General features: G+C 43.7%; 1 protein-coding gene across 2 annotated transcripts in view; it reads right to left on the bottom strand.

Annotated features, from left to right (window-relative positions):
• Positions 1 to 14,714, bottom strand: part of Nt5m (5',3'-nucleotidase, mitochondrial) — a 31,947-nt gene that overhangs the window by 16,840 nt on the left and 393 nt on the right. For both annotated transcript variants that reach the window (XM_077801160.1, XM_026408724.2), the window contains exon 2: positions 10,247 to 10,347. In XM_077801160.1, coding sequence (XP_077657286.1) covers positions 10,247 to 10,347 — 101 coding nt within the window. The remainder of the gene's footprint in view (positions 1 to 10,246; positions 10,348 to 14,714) is intronic.

The following is a 14,714-nucleotide window of genomic DNA, read 5'->3' as shown; positions in this document are numbered from 1 at the left end:
TTCTCCTTCTCAATCCAACATATTCTGGAACCTCCTCCTTAACCTCCTTGACTTACCACAAGGTTACGTCCTGACAGGCCCATGATGAGTTGAAAACCTCAGTAGAAAATGCATTTGATGCGCCCACGCTACCACACCCTACTCTTAATACACCCACTGCACTAGGGTTTCTACTGAATGGATGCATCTTGCTTTCGCGCCACTGTCAAGTCAAAACTCCTAACTGAACCATCTGTGAAACCTAAACCTTGGCCCGCATCCTCCCTCCAGTTACCGCATCTGCTCCCTTGGTGCGTAACAGACCCAGCGCCCTGCTCTGCTGCAGCCTCAAATGTCCTCACCTCCTGCCCCTGCTGCGACCCTCTCCAGCCTGAGGTCAGTCCCTCCACTCCACAGAAAGTGGTCGCTGTCATCAAGGACCCTCGAGTCCCCCGTGCGTGGCACACTGCACACCCTTCGCCTCCCTCACCAGCATTCCACCCCCTCTTTGCCAGCTCTCCAGGGTGCTCCTGCCACACTGGCTCCCCCTGGGGCCTCCCTCGGGGCTCTCCACCAGCTCCAGTATCCTCCAGGCCTGCAGCTTTAATGCCACCTGTAGGCTGGCACCTCCCAGGCTCTCCCCGCACCAGCTTCCAGTCCTTCTGGACTATTAAACAGCCCCACCTGGACACCATGCCTCTCAAAATTGGCAGTTCCAAAGTAAACGTGGGATTTCCCTCACCTCCCAAATCTGTCCCTTCCCTGGTACTCCTCTAGCTAACAGCACTAAAATAAATGGCACTGTATTGGTAGACACACATGCTAAAGAAAAACCCTGAAAATCACCACTTTCTCCTACCTTTCTTCCACCCCCAGTATGATAACCATCGCCAAGTCCTCTGGGCTTTACCCACATGGGTTTCAGCCCAATAGCTTCTCTCCGTGGCTGTCAAGCACCCAGGCCAAAGCACCCTCTCCCCAGTGAGCTGCTGTAAACACTCGCTAGTCCCTCAATTTCCAATTCTGACCTTTCCAGATCATTCTCCATCTCACATCCAGAATGACTTTTTTTTTTCTTTTTCTTTTTCAGGCTGACCTTGACCGGGGTTCAAGTGATCCTCCCTCCTTGGACGCCTGGAACTACCATCACGCCTCACCACACCTGACTTGACTGATTATTTTTAGACAGTTTTATTGAGGTATAATTGACATGCAGTAAACTGCACATATTAAAAGGGCACAATTTGATAAGTTGTGGCACACGTACACACCCACAAAACACAGGACGCCACTATCAGGGTAATAAACACACCCTGTACCCTGAGCATTTCCCTTAGTCATCTCTCCCATCTGCCCCGCCCACGCCTGGGCCCCTGCAACCCCCAACAGCTGCAGATCAGATGGGATTTTTCTAGAATTTTATGGAAGTGGAAACATCGAGTATCATTCTTTTTTTTTTTTTAATCTGGTTTCTTTCGTCCAATAGAATTGTTCTGATATTCACCCATGCTGTTAAAAATGTGTCCAAAGATTGTAAGTTTTTCAAAATTAAACAAACTGATTTTTTTAAAGTTTTATTAAAATATAATCCCTATATCATAACACTTACCCACCTTAATAGCTAAATGAATTTTAGTGTATTTACAGAGTTTTACAACCATCACCAAAGTCTAATTTCTAGGATATTCTGATCACTGCACAAATAAAACTTACGTCCATTAAACAGTCACCTCCCACTCCTTCCTCCTGGCCCCCTGCTTTGTCTCCAAGGATTTGCCAACCTGGGACATTTCATATAAGTGGAATCACACACTGTATGTTCTTCCTTCTCTTAGCATGTTTTAAGGTTGCTCCGTGTTACAGCATGAATTAGAACTTCATTCATTTTTATAACTGAATAATATTCCATTTATGGACATACCATGTTTAGTTAGCCTATTCACCCACTGATGGGGACATGGGTTGCTTCTTTTAGATATTACAAAGAGCACTACTGTGAACATTTGTGTACAGTTCTGCACTAACAGTTTCACTGCTCTTGGGTGGAATCACAGGCTCATATGGTAATCCTGCACTTAATGTGTTAAGAGATGGTTTGCCAAACTGTTTTGCACAGTGGCTGTGCATTTTACATTCCCACCCACAACATATGAGGGTTCCGAGTTTTCCACATCTTCTCCCACAACTGGTACCATCGTCTCTCCTTAGTGGGTGTGAAGTGACACCTCACTGTGGGGTCTCAGGTTGTTTGGTTTCTGTTTCTGCAGTGCTGGACTGAGTCCAAGGCTCTGTGCATGCTAGGCAATGCTCTATCACCGAGCTACACCCTCAGACGTCATTTGTGGTTCTAACTTGCATTCTCCTGATAATGAGTGTCATTAAGCACGATTCCATGTACTTACTGGCTCTCTGTAAATCTTCTCTGGAGAAATGTCTATCCACATTCGTTGCCCCAAACCCACAATTTTAAAACCTGTGTCAGGTCACAGCACTCTTTCCTCAGTCTCCTCCTCTGCCACTGTCATCCCACTCCCCCTACCACACTCACTAAAATTCTAGCTGCCCTGGTCTCCTTTATGTCACTCAAATCACTCAAATAAGCAAAACCCTTGCCCATCTCAGGGCTTTCACGCCTGCTCTCCTCTTGGCCTGGAGTGCTGGCCCGTTCCTTCTCAACCTTCAGGTCTGAGGTCAGATGTCAGCTCCTTGGAAAAATCATCCCACCCCGCCAGAAGCAGCCCCTTCCCCATTTACTCTCCAGCACGTGGCCTTGTTGATTTCCTTCACACAGCTCATGGCAATCTGAAATGGCACTTGCAGTTGTTCACGCGGCCGTCTGGCCACTGGGATGTGAACTCCCTGAGGCCTGAGACCTTAGGGGTCTTATCCACTGACACATCCCCAGTGCTGGTGCCATGCCACCTAGTAAGGCAGATACCAAGTCATTAAAAATGTGTCTGTCTAGGGAATAAACTGCCTCTTATTCCAGGCTCCACAATGGAGTAACAGGTGTCATGCTCAAATTGAGGGTTGAGACATTTATCTCTCCAAATGAGTGGTGTGTCCTTTAGAAGTCCCCAATGAGGTCAAACACTTGTTTTGACAAATACCAGTCCTCCTGGATTGTGATGAGGTTATGTCCCAATATACCCATTATAAACTGAAAACACTGTGAGTTGAAAACGCCCTGGATCCACCTAGTCTTCTGCAGATCCTAGCTCAGCGACACAGTCCACTGCGGAGTGCTGGTCGACCCCCTCTGTGATTAGGCTGACAGAGCTGTGGCTCACTGCTGCGGCCCAGCATCGAGAGAGAGGGCTGGGGGGCTGGGGGACAGCTCAGTGAGGCACTGGCTTTTATCCTCAGCACCACATAAAAAAATAAATAAGCAAAACAAAAGTATCATGTCCATCTACAACTAAAAAAAATTTTTTTTAAACAAGAGAAGATTGGACCGCATATCACCAGCCATGAAAAGATCATGTCATTTCCATTGACTGTGAATCTCTCTTTTTACCCCTGTAAAGTATAAAATCTAAGTCAAACTATCATAAGTTGAACCACCTGTACTGCTAAAAACATACTTGGAAGGTCTATCATACAATAAAAATCTGGAAAATATATAGAAAACTCAAACAAAACCACCAAAACATTAAAAAGTGCTTGTTGCAAAATGGTGAGATTTTTAATAATAAATTTTTAATAATAAATGACTTTTTATTATATATTTTAATTTTCCAAATTAACAGTTAGCTTTTATAATCTCAGAAGCCAGCTACAATCACCTCCAAAGATAGACATTGCTTTGACATCCTAAGTTGCTTTTATTTAACATATTTTGAAATGCATAGTAGTTTTAGCACTAGGAAGATTTAGATATGACTCATACTTACCAGCACTGACTCACAATAATTTTTGGCTATTTTTGCATATCAAATGCTCCTTTTAAATGACAATACTGATTGAGGGCTGTTTTGAACCCTAGGAGCACTTAACTACTGAGCCATATTCTCAACACTTCATTTTTTTTATTTTGAAACAGGGTCTCACTAAGTTGCTTAGGGCCTACCTAAGTTGCTGAGGCTGGCTTTGAACTTGCTACCTTCCTGACTCAGCCTCCTGAGCTGCTGAGATTACAGGCATGCACCACCATGTCCAGCCAGGGTCTTTCAAGTGAGGAAAAAAAAAGACAGTAGAGCATGTATTCTGTGCTAGATGTTACGGAAGAACATCTACTCAAAATTACGGAAGAACATCTGCTCAAAAGGATAACTTATATCATGAGATACTTATTAAAATTCAAAAACACGTGGCTTTGATCCAACTAGTCCACAACTGCATACAGACACCAGACTCACTGCAGTTCTGAAACATATGAATGAATGAGAAACAGCCACATGGTGACCCTTACAGGGACTATGTTACATTCATCCTGTAGAGTACTAGGTGGTAGTCAAGGTCACCGGTGCAGTGATACACACCTATAGTCCCAGCTATTCAGAAGGCTGAGCCCAGGAGTCTGAGGCCAGCCTGGCAACATAGTGAGACCCCTGTCTCTATTAAAGAGAAAAAGGAAAAAGAAACTTTAAAAGAATAAGGTAGTTCTATAGTACTGACATTAAAATATTTCTAAGATATTGTTAAGTAAAAAGGAGAGAGCTTACAGAACAACACAAAGATCTTATCCACTTTTTAAAATTTTTAAATAGGGCCTCACTATGTTGTTGAGTCTGGGCCACAACCCTCGACTCAAGCAATCCTCCTGCCTCAGTCTCCTGATTGGCTGGGACTGCAGGCATACACCACCACCCTCAGCTCCACATATTTATTTTGTATTACCGGTGCTAGGGATGGAACCCAGGACCTCACACATGTTAAGCATGTTCCCTTCCACTGAGCCCCTCCATCCATGTTTTTCCAAAAAAGCCTAAGAACTTTGTGAATATGTACACTAGAGTTATTCATTCAGCAAACATTTGGGGTACATGCTAAGTGCCAGATATCATTCTGTGGACTGAGAATAGAGCCAGAACCAAGACAATCCCTGACCTCAGGGAGCTGTCACCCGAAAGAGAAAAGGACAAACACAGACGTCACCGTTTCAGATTGGAGTGTGTCCCCAGAGTAATGGAGATTTTAGTGCAACGTGAAGTCAGCTGGGAATTAACATCACCAGAATTTAGTTCAAAAAACAGCTCATTCTGGCTGCTGGTGGGTCATTTAAATTCATACATCTATATGTAAACTTGTGTATGGGTGCATTTTAAAAGGCCTGGGAGTGTGCACTCTAAATTCTTGCTGGTGTGCCATGGCAGATGCCTATAATCCCAGCAACTGTGGAGGCTGAGGCAAGAGGACTGCAAGTTAGAGGCCAACCTGGGCAATTTAGCAAGAACCTGTCTCAAAATAAAACAGAAAGGCTGGGATCAGCTCAGCAGTAAAGCACTTGCCTAGCGTGTGCAAGATGCTGGGTTTTCGATCCAGTACTCCCCCACAACACAAAACACAATCTTCACAAGGGCAAAAGGAATAGAACCCAGAGGGCTGTATAGAGGGAGGGAGAGCAAAAGGGCACTGCCCGCACATCCACACTGTCTTCTTCTTTTGTAAAAGTTCTTATTTTGTAAAAGACTAGATCCATGTTTTGGGATAGGGGTATACCTCAGTGGTACAGCCTGGTCTGTAGGAGGTCCTGGGTTCTGTCCCCAGAACCACAAAACAAGACTTGTACATTCCTGAGTAATCAACAGTCAACATGCCAAGGAAGCTGTTTGGGGGGAGCCTCTCTTTCATGGTGTTCTCTCCTATCAGAAATTCCCTGCCCCTCCTTCACCTGGCAGGTCCCTTCTCATTCTTCAGGATGGCGGCTCAAGGTCACAGCCTCTCCTGGGGAGTGCCAGCCCTGGCCTGCCTATACTCCTACACTTCCTTCACATGCCCACTACTGGGCTCTTAGATCTACCTCCTAATAACTTGTAACTAGTGACCCTTAGGTCACTAGTTCAAACACCTGGTTCAAGGGCAAGCCCATGCCAAGTGTTTGATAATTATCCACAATATTAACAGTTAAACCTTGGCCTCTGTCGCTGGGCCTCCCACATCTCTTGTTCTGCAGGATGCCTGCTCCAGCATCTGACATGCAGTACCCACTCAGCTTCGGATCAGACCCCTTGTGCTCTGTCCATACTCTGGCCACTGAGTCACCATGGGACTCTTCCACCCCCAATTCCCCCAGATGGAGGTAAAGGACCACTGGGTATGGTCTAGTTTTGCATTTCCCAGTTTCTGTGAAAGTGAAAATAGGTAAGCAGTGATAAAAAGTCTTCGAAGCTAGATTACAGGTGGCAAAAGTTGCCTCATCTCCTGTCCCAATGAGGTATTGCCATGTCCTTTGGCAGTTAAACACTCTGGAAAGTTCTATGGTGAAGCATGAAGCAGCCTACTTAATCCACCGTTCCCCACCCTGTGTCGGCTGAAGAATGCTTTTCTTGTGGCAATACCTACTAAATCTTCCAGAATAACAAAAGCATCAACTTAACTTTTCTGAGTACCTACTGTGTGCCACATACTACACTGAGCACTTCTCGTTACCTTCACTTTACAGAGGAGGAAACAGACTCAGGAAATTTCAATAACTTGCCTGAGAGATGTTCTCTAGAACCCAGGACCTGGGCAGTCCTGCTGCTGTTCCTTGCTCTAAAACACTATGTGACACAGTGTCTCAGAACACAGTTGTGTGACTGTATCCAGGACACACTGACCCAGGCAGCGAGGAGAGATTTGAGAGCTAAAGTGCTGATACAGTCATCCCATAGCATCTGCGGGGGATTGTTTCCAGATCCCTGCCCACCACAGGAACCAAAATCCAGGAATGTTCAAGTTCCTCACATAAAATGGCCTAGTACTTGCATGTAACTTGTGCACATTTTTCTGAATACTTTCAATAATCTCTAGATTGCCTCTGACACCTAATACAATGCAAATGCTACAGATATAGTTGCTATTGTTTAGAGAATAATGACACAAAGGAAAAAAATGTATACATATTCAGCACAGATGCAACCGTCATAGGTCTGGATCTTAAATGTCCTGCAAAGGCCCATGTATTGAAGGCTTGGTCCCCCGTGCGTGGCACTATGAAAGTGAAAGAAAGTAAGTTCTTCGTGGGTGTGCCCTTAAAGGGAATATTGGAACCCCAAACCCTTCTGGTCTCTCTCTTTGCTTCCTGGCCACCATGAGGTGAACATGTCTCCGCTGCTACATGTTCCTACCATCATGTACCCAGAGCCAGCACAGGCCCAAAGCAACAAGGCTAGGTGACCGTGGACTGAAGCCTCTGAAACTGTGAACTAAAATAAACCTCTTTCCTTATTAAGCTGATTATCTCAAGTAATTTGTTAAAGTAATGCAAAGCTGACTAACACAATAGGCCTAGTACATGTTTGGTGACAATGAACCCATAGATATGGAGGGCCAACTAGGCACACATTCTCTGCCTTTCCAAACTCTTGCGACACACCACTAAAAACCAATCATACTATAAAACACAATCAAATATACTAATCTGCAGGACCTGGATTCAAGTCCAAAGACAAATCACCGAACAAATAAGGTCTACAATTCAAACGAAACTCTAAGCATTTTGTGGTTCTCTGATGCTTGTGTATCACAATAGAATTTTTTAAAAAATATTTATTTTTTAGTTGTAGTTGGACACAACACTTCCATTTTACCTATTTTTATGTGGTGCTGAGGATCAAACCCAGGGCCTTGCACATGCTAGGCGAGCGCTCTATCACTGAGCTACAACCCCAGCCCCCCCACAGTAGAATTTTTTAAATTGGCAAATTTCCAGAGGCACTTACATGGCACAATGAAGGCTAAATCATATCTCATGTTTGATTTGTCATACAGGTTGCTGAATTCAAGCAAAATTATGGCCAATAAAAATTATCTGTGTCTAGGAATAGACCTACATACTACAGTCAATTGATTTTCTTTTCCTTTATTCTGGTGTGTGTGTGTGTGTGTGTGTGTGTCTGTCTGTCTGTCTGTCTGTGTGTGTTTCTGGGAAATGGACTCAGGGCCTTGCACATGGGAGACAAGTACTCTACCATGAAGCTATAACTCAAGCTCAATTTTAAACAAGAGTACCAAGAAAACTCAATATCTTGGGCCAGGGTTGTGGCTCAGAGTGGTAGCGCGCTTGCTTAGCATGCCTGAGGCACTGGGTTTAGTTCCCGGTACCATATAAAAAATAAACAAACAAACAAATAAAATAAAGATATTGTGTCCATCTATAACTAGAAAAAATATTTTTAAAAAAAAACTCAATATCTTTTCCTTAAAACTTTGAAAGAAGTTATAGTCTTTTCAACAAATGATTCTGGGACAACTGGATATCCCCATTGTAAAGAATGAAGTTGGATCCCTGCCTTACATCATACACAAAACCTAAAATGGATTACAGGCCTGTTTTGGTTATAGCAGAAACTAAAACTCTTAAAGAAAACACAGCAGCAAATCCGTGTAACCCTGGATTAGGCAATGGCTGCTTAGATAAGACCCCCAACACACAAGTGACAAGAAAACAAATCAATAAATCGGACCACTTTGAAATGAAAGACTTTCTGTTTTAAAGGGCACAGTTAAGAAAGTGAAACAACAGTCCCCAGAATGAGAGGACAGGCCTGTAAGTCATATATCTGATAAGGGACTTGTATCTAGAATCTATAGAGAACCTTATAAGTGAAACAATTAAAAAGAGAGCAATTAAGCTGGGCGTGGTGGCACACAGCTACTTGGGAGGCTGACCAGGAAGATTGCAAGTTTGAGACCAGCCTGGGTAATGTGTCTCAAAAAAATTTTTTTTAATTTTTAAAAAGATGTTTTAAAGGCCTGGGGATATAGTTCAAAAGTAAGTGCTTGCATAGCACATGCAAGGACCTGGGTTCAATCCCCAGGACCACACTCACACTAAAAAGACTCATTAACCAGTTGAAAAAAAAAAAAAAAGAACAAAGGATATGAATAAATATTTCTTCAAATAAATTATTAAAATGGCCAATAAGTTCATGAAAATATATTCAACATTATTAGCCTTCATGGAAACACAAATTAAAACCACAATATCGGGGCTGGGGATGTGGCTCAGGCGGTAACGCGCTCGTCTGGCATGCGTGCGGCCCCAGGTTCGATCCTCAGCACCACATACCAACAAAGATGTTGTGTCTGCCGATAACTAAATAAATAAATAAATATTTAAAAAAAAATAAATAAAATAAAACCACAATATCAATTCACACCCACTGGGATGACTAAAATAAAAAAAAAGACAATAACATGTCTTTACAAAGATGTGGACAAACTGGATTCTTTCCACATTGCTAGTGGGAATGCAAAATGCACGGCTACTTGGAACAATTCGGTAGATCCTCAGGACTATTGATCACAGAATTATCTTATGATTCAATAATTCTGCTCTTACATATATCCCCAAGAGAACTGAAAACAGGTATTCAAGCAAATACTTATGTGAATATTCACAGTATCACTACTCCACACAGCCAAAAGGTGGGAACAGCCCAAATATCCGTGAGCTGATGGATAAAGTGTGATCTATCCACAGAAGGGAATATTACTCAGCCATAAAGTCAGTAAGTAGTAACATAGGACACAACGTGGATGTATCTGGAAAAAAGTACTCCAAGTAAAAGAAGTCATACCCCAAAGACCACACATTGTATGATGCTACTTAAATTAAATGTACAGAACAGATGAATCTACAAAGACGGAAAGTGAATTAGTGGTTGCGCGGGGCTACAGGAGGAAGATGGGAATGGGTAATGACTGGTGATTGGGTATGGGGTTTCTCTTTGGGGGATGATGAAAAAGTTTGATATTGACAGCAGCAGTGGCTATACAACTTTGTGTAGGTACTAAAACCCACTGAACTATACTCTTTAAACCTCTCATTTTCACTTATTCAAATTTCTCCTTCTTCCGGAACCACCCTTTCTTTCCAAGTGAGGTCCTCTTCAACCTTCACCCTACTGTAACGCAGCTGCCTTTCCTGTGTGATTCTCTGCTCAACGCCTGCTCTCACTAGGCTACAAGCCCCAGGAGGGCCGGGGCCAGGCTTTGCTGTTGCTGAATTCCCTGGTGCCGGCAGCATCCACCCAGAACAGTTTCTACCCGATTCTGTGACAAGGTGAGGAGGTATAGACTGGAGCTGTGGGGGTCCCACCGGGTGGGAAGATAAACTTACTTTTGTAGGCTGGCCATCTGCTTCACAGCTTGCACGGCCCCTGGCAGAGGCTCAAGTTCAAAGAAGAAATTCTTCGTCTCCCAGATGCTGATGGCCTTCTCCTGAAAAGTCAAGAGAAGCAGATTACCTCCAGGCTCCACAGGGAGTGTGTGTGTGTGTGTGTGTGTGTGTGTGTGTGCACTTGCATGCATTCTGTCCCCTTTCCAGGAAGGATGTGACTTCTGTTAGGATCCAGCAGGGACCAGCGAAGGGGTCAGGGCCATGGATCCACGTTAGCTCTGTGGGGAGGGACATGGGGTTCTCTGGGGCTTCAGGTCAACCTTCCCGAACCACAGACTTGATTCGAATGAATGAATGAAGTACTGTGGAGGCTGGAGAGAGGACCAGGTCTTGTCATGGCAGAACTGTCAATGGACTTGAGGGCTGGACAGTCTCAGAGACCCTGGAAGTGCACAGCTGAGCCAGGTGGGACAGGGGGAGGGGAGGCAGTGTGAAAGGTCAGGAGAGCACCAGGCTCCTCCTGCCAACCAAAACAGTTCTGCTTTGATGTTCTTTATGTGTTGAGGTGCCAATAATAGCTTCTAAAAAAAAAAAAACATTCTGCCGCTTTTAAAGTTTGAAAGCAAAAATTCAGACCTTCATTTTATTTTATTTTTTAAAATATTTATTTCTTAGCTGTAGTTGGATACAGTACCTTGAGTTTACTTATTTATTTTTATGTGGTGCTGAGAATCGAACCCAGGGCCTCGTGTGTGCTACGAGAGCACTCTACCACTGAGCCACAACTCCAGCCCCAGATCTTCATTTTATATGAGAAAACCAAGGGTCAGAATGGGGAAGATATCTACCCTATGTCACACAGCAAGACAGTGACCTTGCTGGGAGTAGAATACCCCTATCTCTTCACTCCCAGGGCAGTAACTTTCCACCTTTTGCTATTAGGCCTAAACCCAATTTTCAAAAGGCAGCTCCTTTTCTGGGGCCAGGCAAGGGGAAAGTGATAAATCTCAGTCTCTGAGAATCAAGAACCTAAATCCAGGTGTGCAGTTCAGAAGTGCCTCTCTTGTAAGAGATCATATAAGCAATATTCTTGTGAACTACACAGGGCTAAGTAAATGTGCACTTATTGCTGAGATAGGTCTTCTTGTCTGATACTCCCAATCCCCAAGAACCAAAGATCACTAAACCCAATTTACAGATAAGGGAGATTTTGTTCAAGGACGCTTAGGGGTGACACCGTCAGGACTTGAACTCATGTAGAGACAGTCTGGATGAAGTCCAAAAGCCCTGGTCCTTGCCGTGTGACCTGGGTTCACCACCTCCACTAAATGAGCCTCTCTCCTATCCTCAGAATAAAGACAGAAGCTCGCCCCTTTCTTACAGGGTTCTTATGAGGAGGTGACAAATACAGTAACCTCAACACCCAAGTCTCACGTTGAGATGACAGTTTCTCAGTACCCCTTCCCTGACACTAACTTGCTGGGAACCACTAGTCAACCCTCTCTGGCTCAGTGCATCTGTCCTAACAGTCTAAGATTCTAAGTCTGTTAAAAATGAGCTTTTCTTTCCATCTCTGCCCTGCTTACCTACCTGAATACTATGAAGATCAAAGGGAACACAGACAATGCAATCAGCCCTCCGTATCCACAGGTTCTGCATGCAACAGACTCAACCAACCACAGATAGAAAACATTTGGAAAAAACACACTGCGTCAATACTAAATATGCAGAGACATTTTCCCTTGCCATTATTCCCCTAAACAGTGCAGGATAGCAACTATTTACATTGTATCAGGCATTATAAGTTATTTAAGTGTGACTTAAAGTATACGGAAAGTGGGTAGGTCACATGTAAATACTACACCATTTTATGTAAGACACTTGAGCATTTGTGGATTTTAATATCCAAGGGAGATCCTGGAACAGTCCCTCTGGATACTAAGGGACTTTATTCTGTAAAGTAGAAGTGCCTTATCCAAACACAGGTTCCTCCCAGAGCACCTCCTACTTCCCCCACGAGCTGCTCCTTCTCTCTGTACTTGGAAAACAAGAATCTGTCTCCTTAGACCTTGAGCCTGGATCTCTGTGAAAAGGGCACGGAAAACTACTGTGCTTTTCAGAGTTGGGGATGGACTTAGTTCATCCATCATAAACTCTTGGGAGGAAATAAGGTGTCCTGAATTCCAATACTCGGTCACCTATCTACAAATGAACACCAAACATCACTGAAATGACATGGGTGTGTCCTTTGGTTTTTAGTTTTTAATGAGGTCTCAGTACCAGGAGAGATCAGCGTACCAGGCTCTGTGGAATTCACCTTTGGAAGTCCTGGTTTTGAGGTAGGATAGAAAAGAGATTAAAAGATAGGCTGAAAGGAAACAGAAGAGAAGGAAAAAAGAGACTCCAACTTTAAATATAAAATCCCCATGATCACAGGACTTGACACCTTTATTCCCCAGACCTGTCGTGCTTACCGGCCTGTCACCCCCAAATTCTTGAGAAATCGATAAATCTGAAAGTTGTCATAAATTCACTCGTCTATGAAAATTGCCTGGTTTTAATGCTTATGAGCACTATTAGCTTACACAATGTACTTTTCAATTAGATAAAGAAAAAAGGAGATGTATTTTAAGAAACCTATATATAGGTTTCTTATAACCTATATATAGGTTATAAGAATATATATAACCTATATATAGGTTTCTTATAACCTATATATATATATATAGATAGATAGATAGATAGATAGATATAGGCACATTTCAAATGTTATCTAGAAAAAAGAGATAATGACAACCTGAGTACTTCAGAAGACCACACCATCTTAAACATCTTGTAATCACCAGGCAGATGCCATTCCCACATACCTTCCCAGGTCCACCCCACAGAGTTTCCTTTAAAAGAAAAGCCCGTGAGCCAAGCGCAGGGGTAGATGCCTGTAATCTTGGACTCAAGAGGCTGAGAGTTAGAGGACTGGCTTGGGCAACTTAGGAGGGTCTGCCTCAACAAAACACAAAAAACAAATAATAAAAATAAAAGGACTAGGTTGTAGCTCAGTGATAAAATTCTACTGGGTTCATTCCCTACCACCAAAAAAGAAAAGAAAAACCTGTGACCCAAAAAAGTGCTTCTCACTCAAAATGGACCACGGTCTGCTCCGAGAATGCCTATCTTCATCTTTTACTTTCTAATACAGCTCTTCCTCTTTGCTACAACCTGATGCATCTTTAAATTCTTTTCTGCAAAATGTCAAGAACCTAGAAGGTCTGAGCAGAGATCTCCTTGCCTGTGGAGAGACCACTTCCCACCCTCTTATGGTGAAACTTTGAATAAAGAGAAATGGTACTTGAGTACTTCCTCTGACACCTGAACCTCAGGAAGATCCTTCCCCTTCACAGTGTTTCACCATGGTAAGGCGCTGGGTCTATCCTGGGGAGGTGTGCTGTTCCACCTTCCGGGTCCTTCCCTGTACAGGATGCCCACACTTGGCAGGTGGAAATGCTTCTACTACTCCCTGAAACTGGAGGGCCCAAGCAGGAGCAAAGAGCAGCTCTGGCCTCCAAGTTGGTACTTGTTTTCCCCCAAATTATTGTGGGGCAAAACAAATTGTTGTATTGTGCCTTGTTAGAGTCAGAAGAAATGTCAGTTGTTAGGGCAGGACAGGCGACAGGACTTTGGAAGGGAAAAGCTAAAATGTGCCTAGCAGGCAGACAGAATGGAGTTTGAATCCTGCCAGGGCCTCTTATGGATCAGAAGACTTGGCCAAGTTTCCTCATCAGCAAAACGAAGATAACAATGCCTACCTTCAGAAGAGATAAGGCAGTGAACTTGGGCTCTTTATCCTCACCATCAAACCCTCTGCAGTGACCCCAAGTGGCTAATCAAGGGATGCTATAAAATTCCCAGCCTCTTTTAGTTTGTGCATGGCAAAATCCTCTGTTCCTTTCACAAAACATTTTAAATCTTACAAATTATGCCCTCTGCAAAGGTCCCTGTATGGATATTTCTATCTATCCATGAAGGACTCAGGGGGCAGAGCACAGTTTGGGGGCGCTCAGGTATTCAGCAGGACAGGTATTTGGCACTGAATTTTGGGACAGGCTAGGGGGTGGATTCCACCTCACCTTAACCATAGGACTCCCTGTGTGGCACTCTAAAAGTCTCTGAGCCTCCAATATCATACAAGCTATGCTTTCGTGGAATAGGGCAAAAAAGAAGGGTAAAGACACCTGTTAAAGTCATAGGTGAAATTTTAATTAACAAACGACCTGAAGCCAAATGTATCGAAAATTGAAAAATCGGCTGCACATAGAGTTTAGGTATATCATCGTTAGAAACCCCGGTGACAGCCAAAGATAAATGGTGCAGGGCAGCGCTTGGCGCTGCTCTCTCGTCCTCCCCAGAACCCTACTTTACAAGAGGACCACCCCAAGGCTAGGGCGGTGACCCGCGCAAGGTCACTCGTGCT

The sequence above is a fragment of the Urocitellus parryii genome, chromosome 7, assembly GCF_045843805.1.
Source record: "Urocitellus parryii isolate mUroPar1 chromosome 7, mUroPar1.hap1, whole genome shotgun sequence".
Lineage (NCBI taxonomy): Eukaryota > Metazoa > Chordata > Mammalia > Rodentia > Sciuridae > Urocitellus > Urocitellus parryii.
The sequence above is the reverse complement of the archived record's forward strand: the minus strand, read 5'-3'. Positions and strand labels throughout refer to the sequence as shown.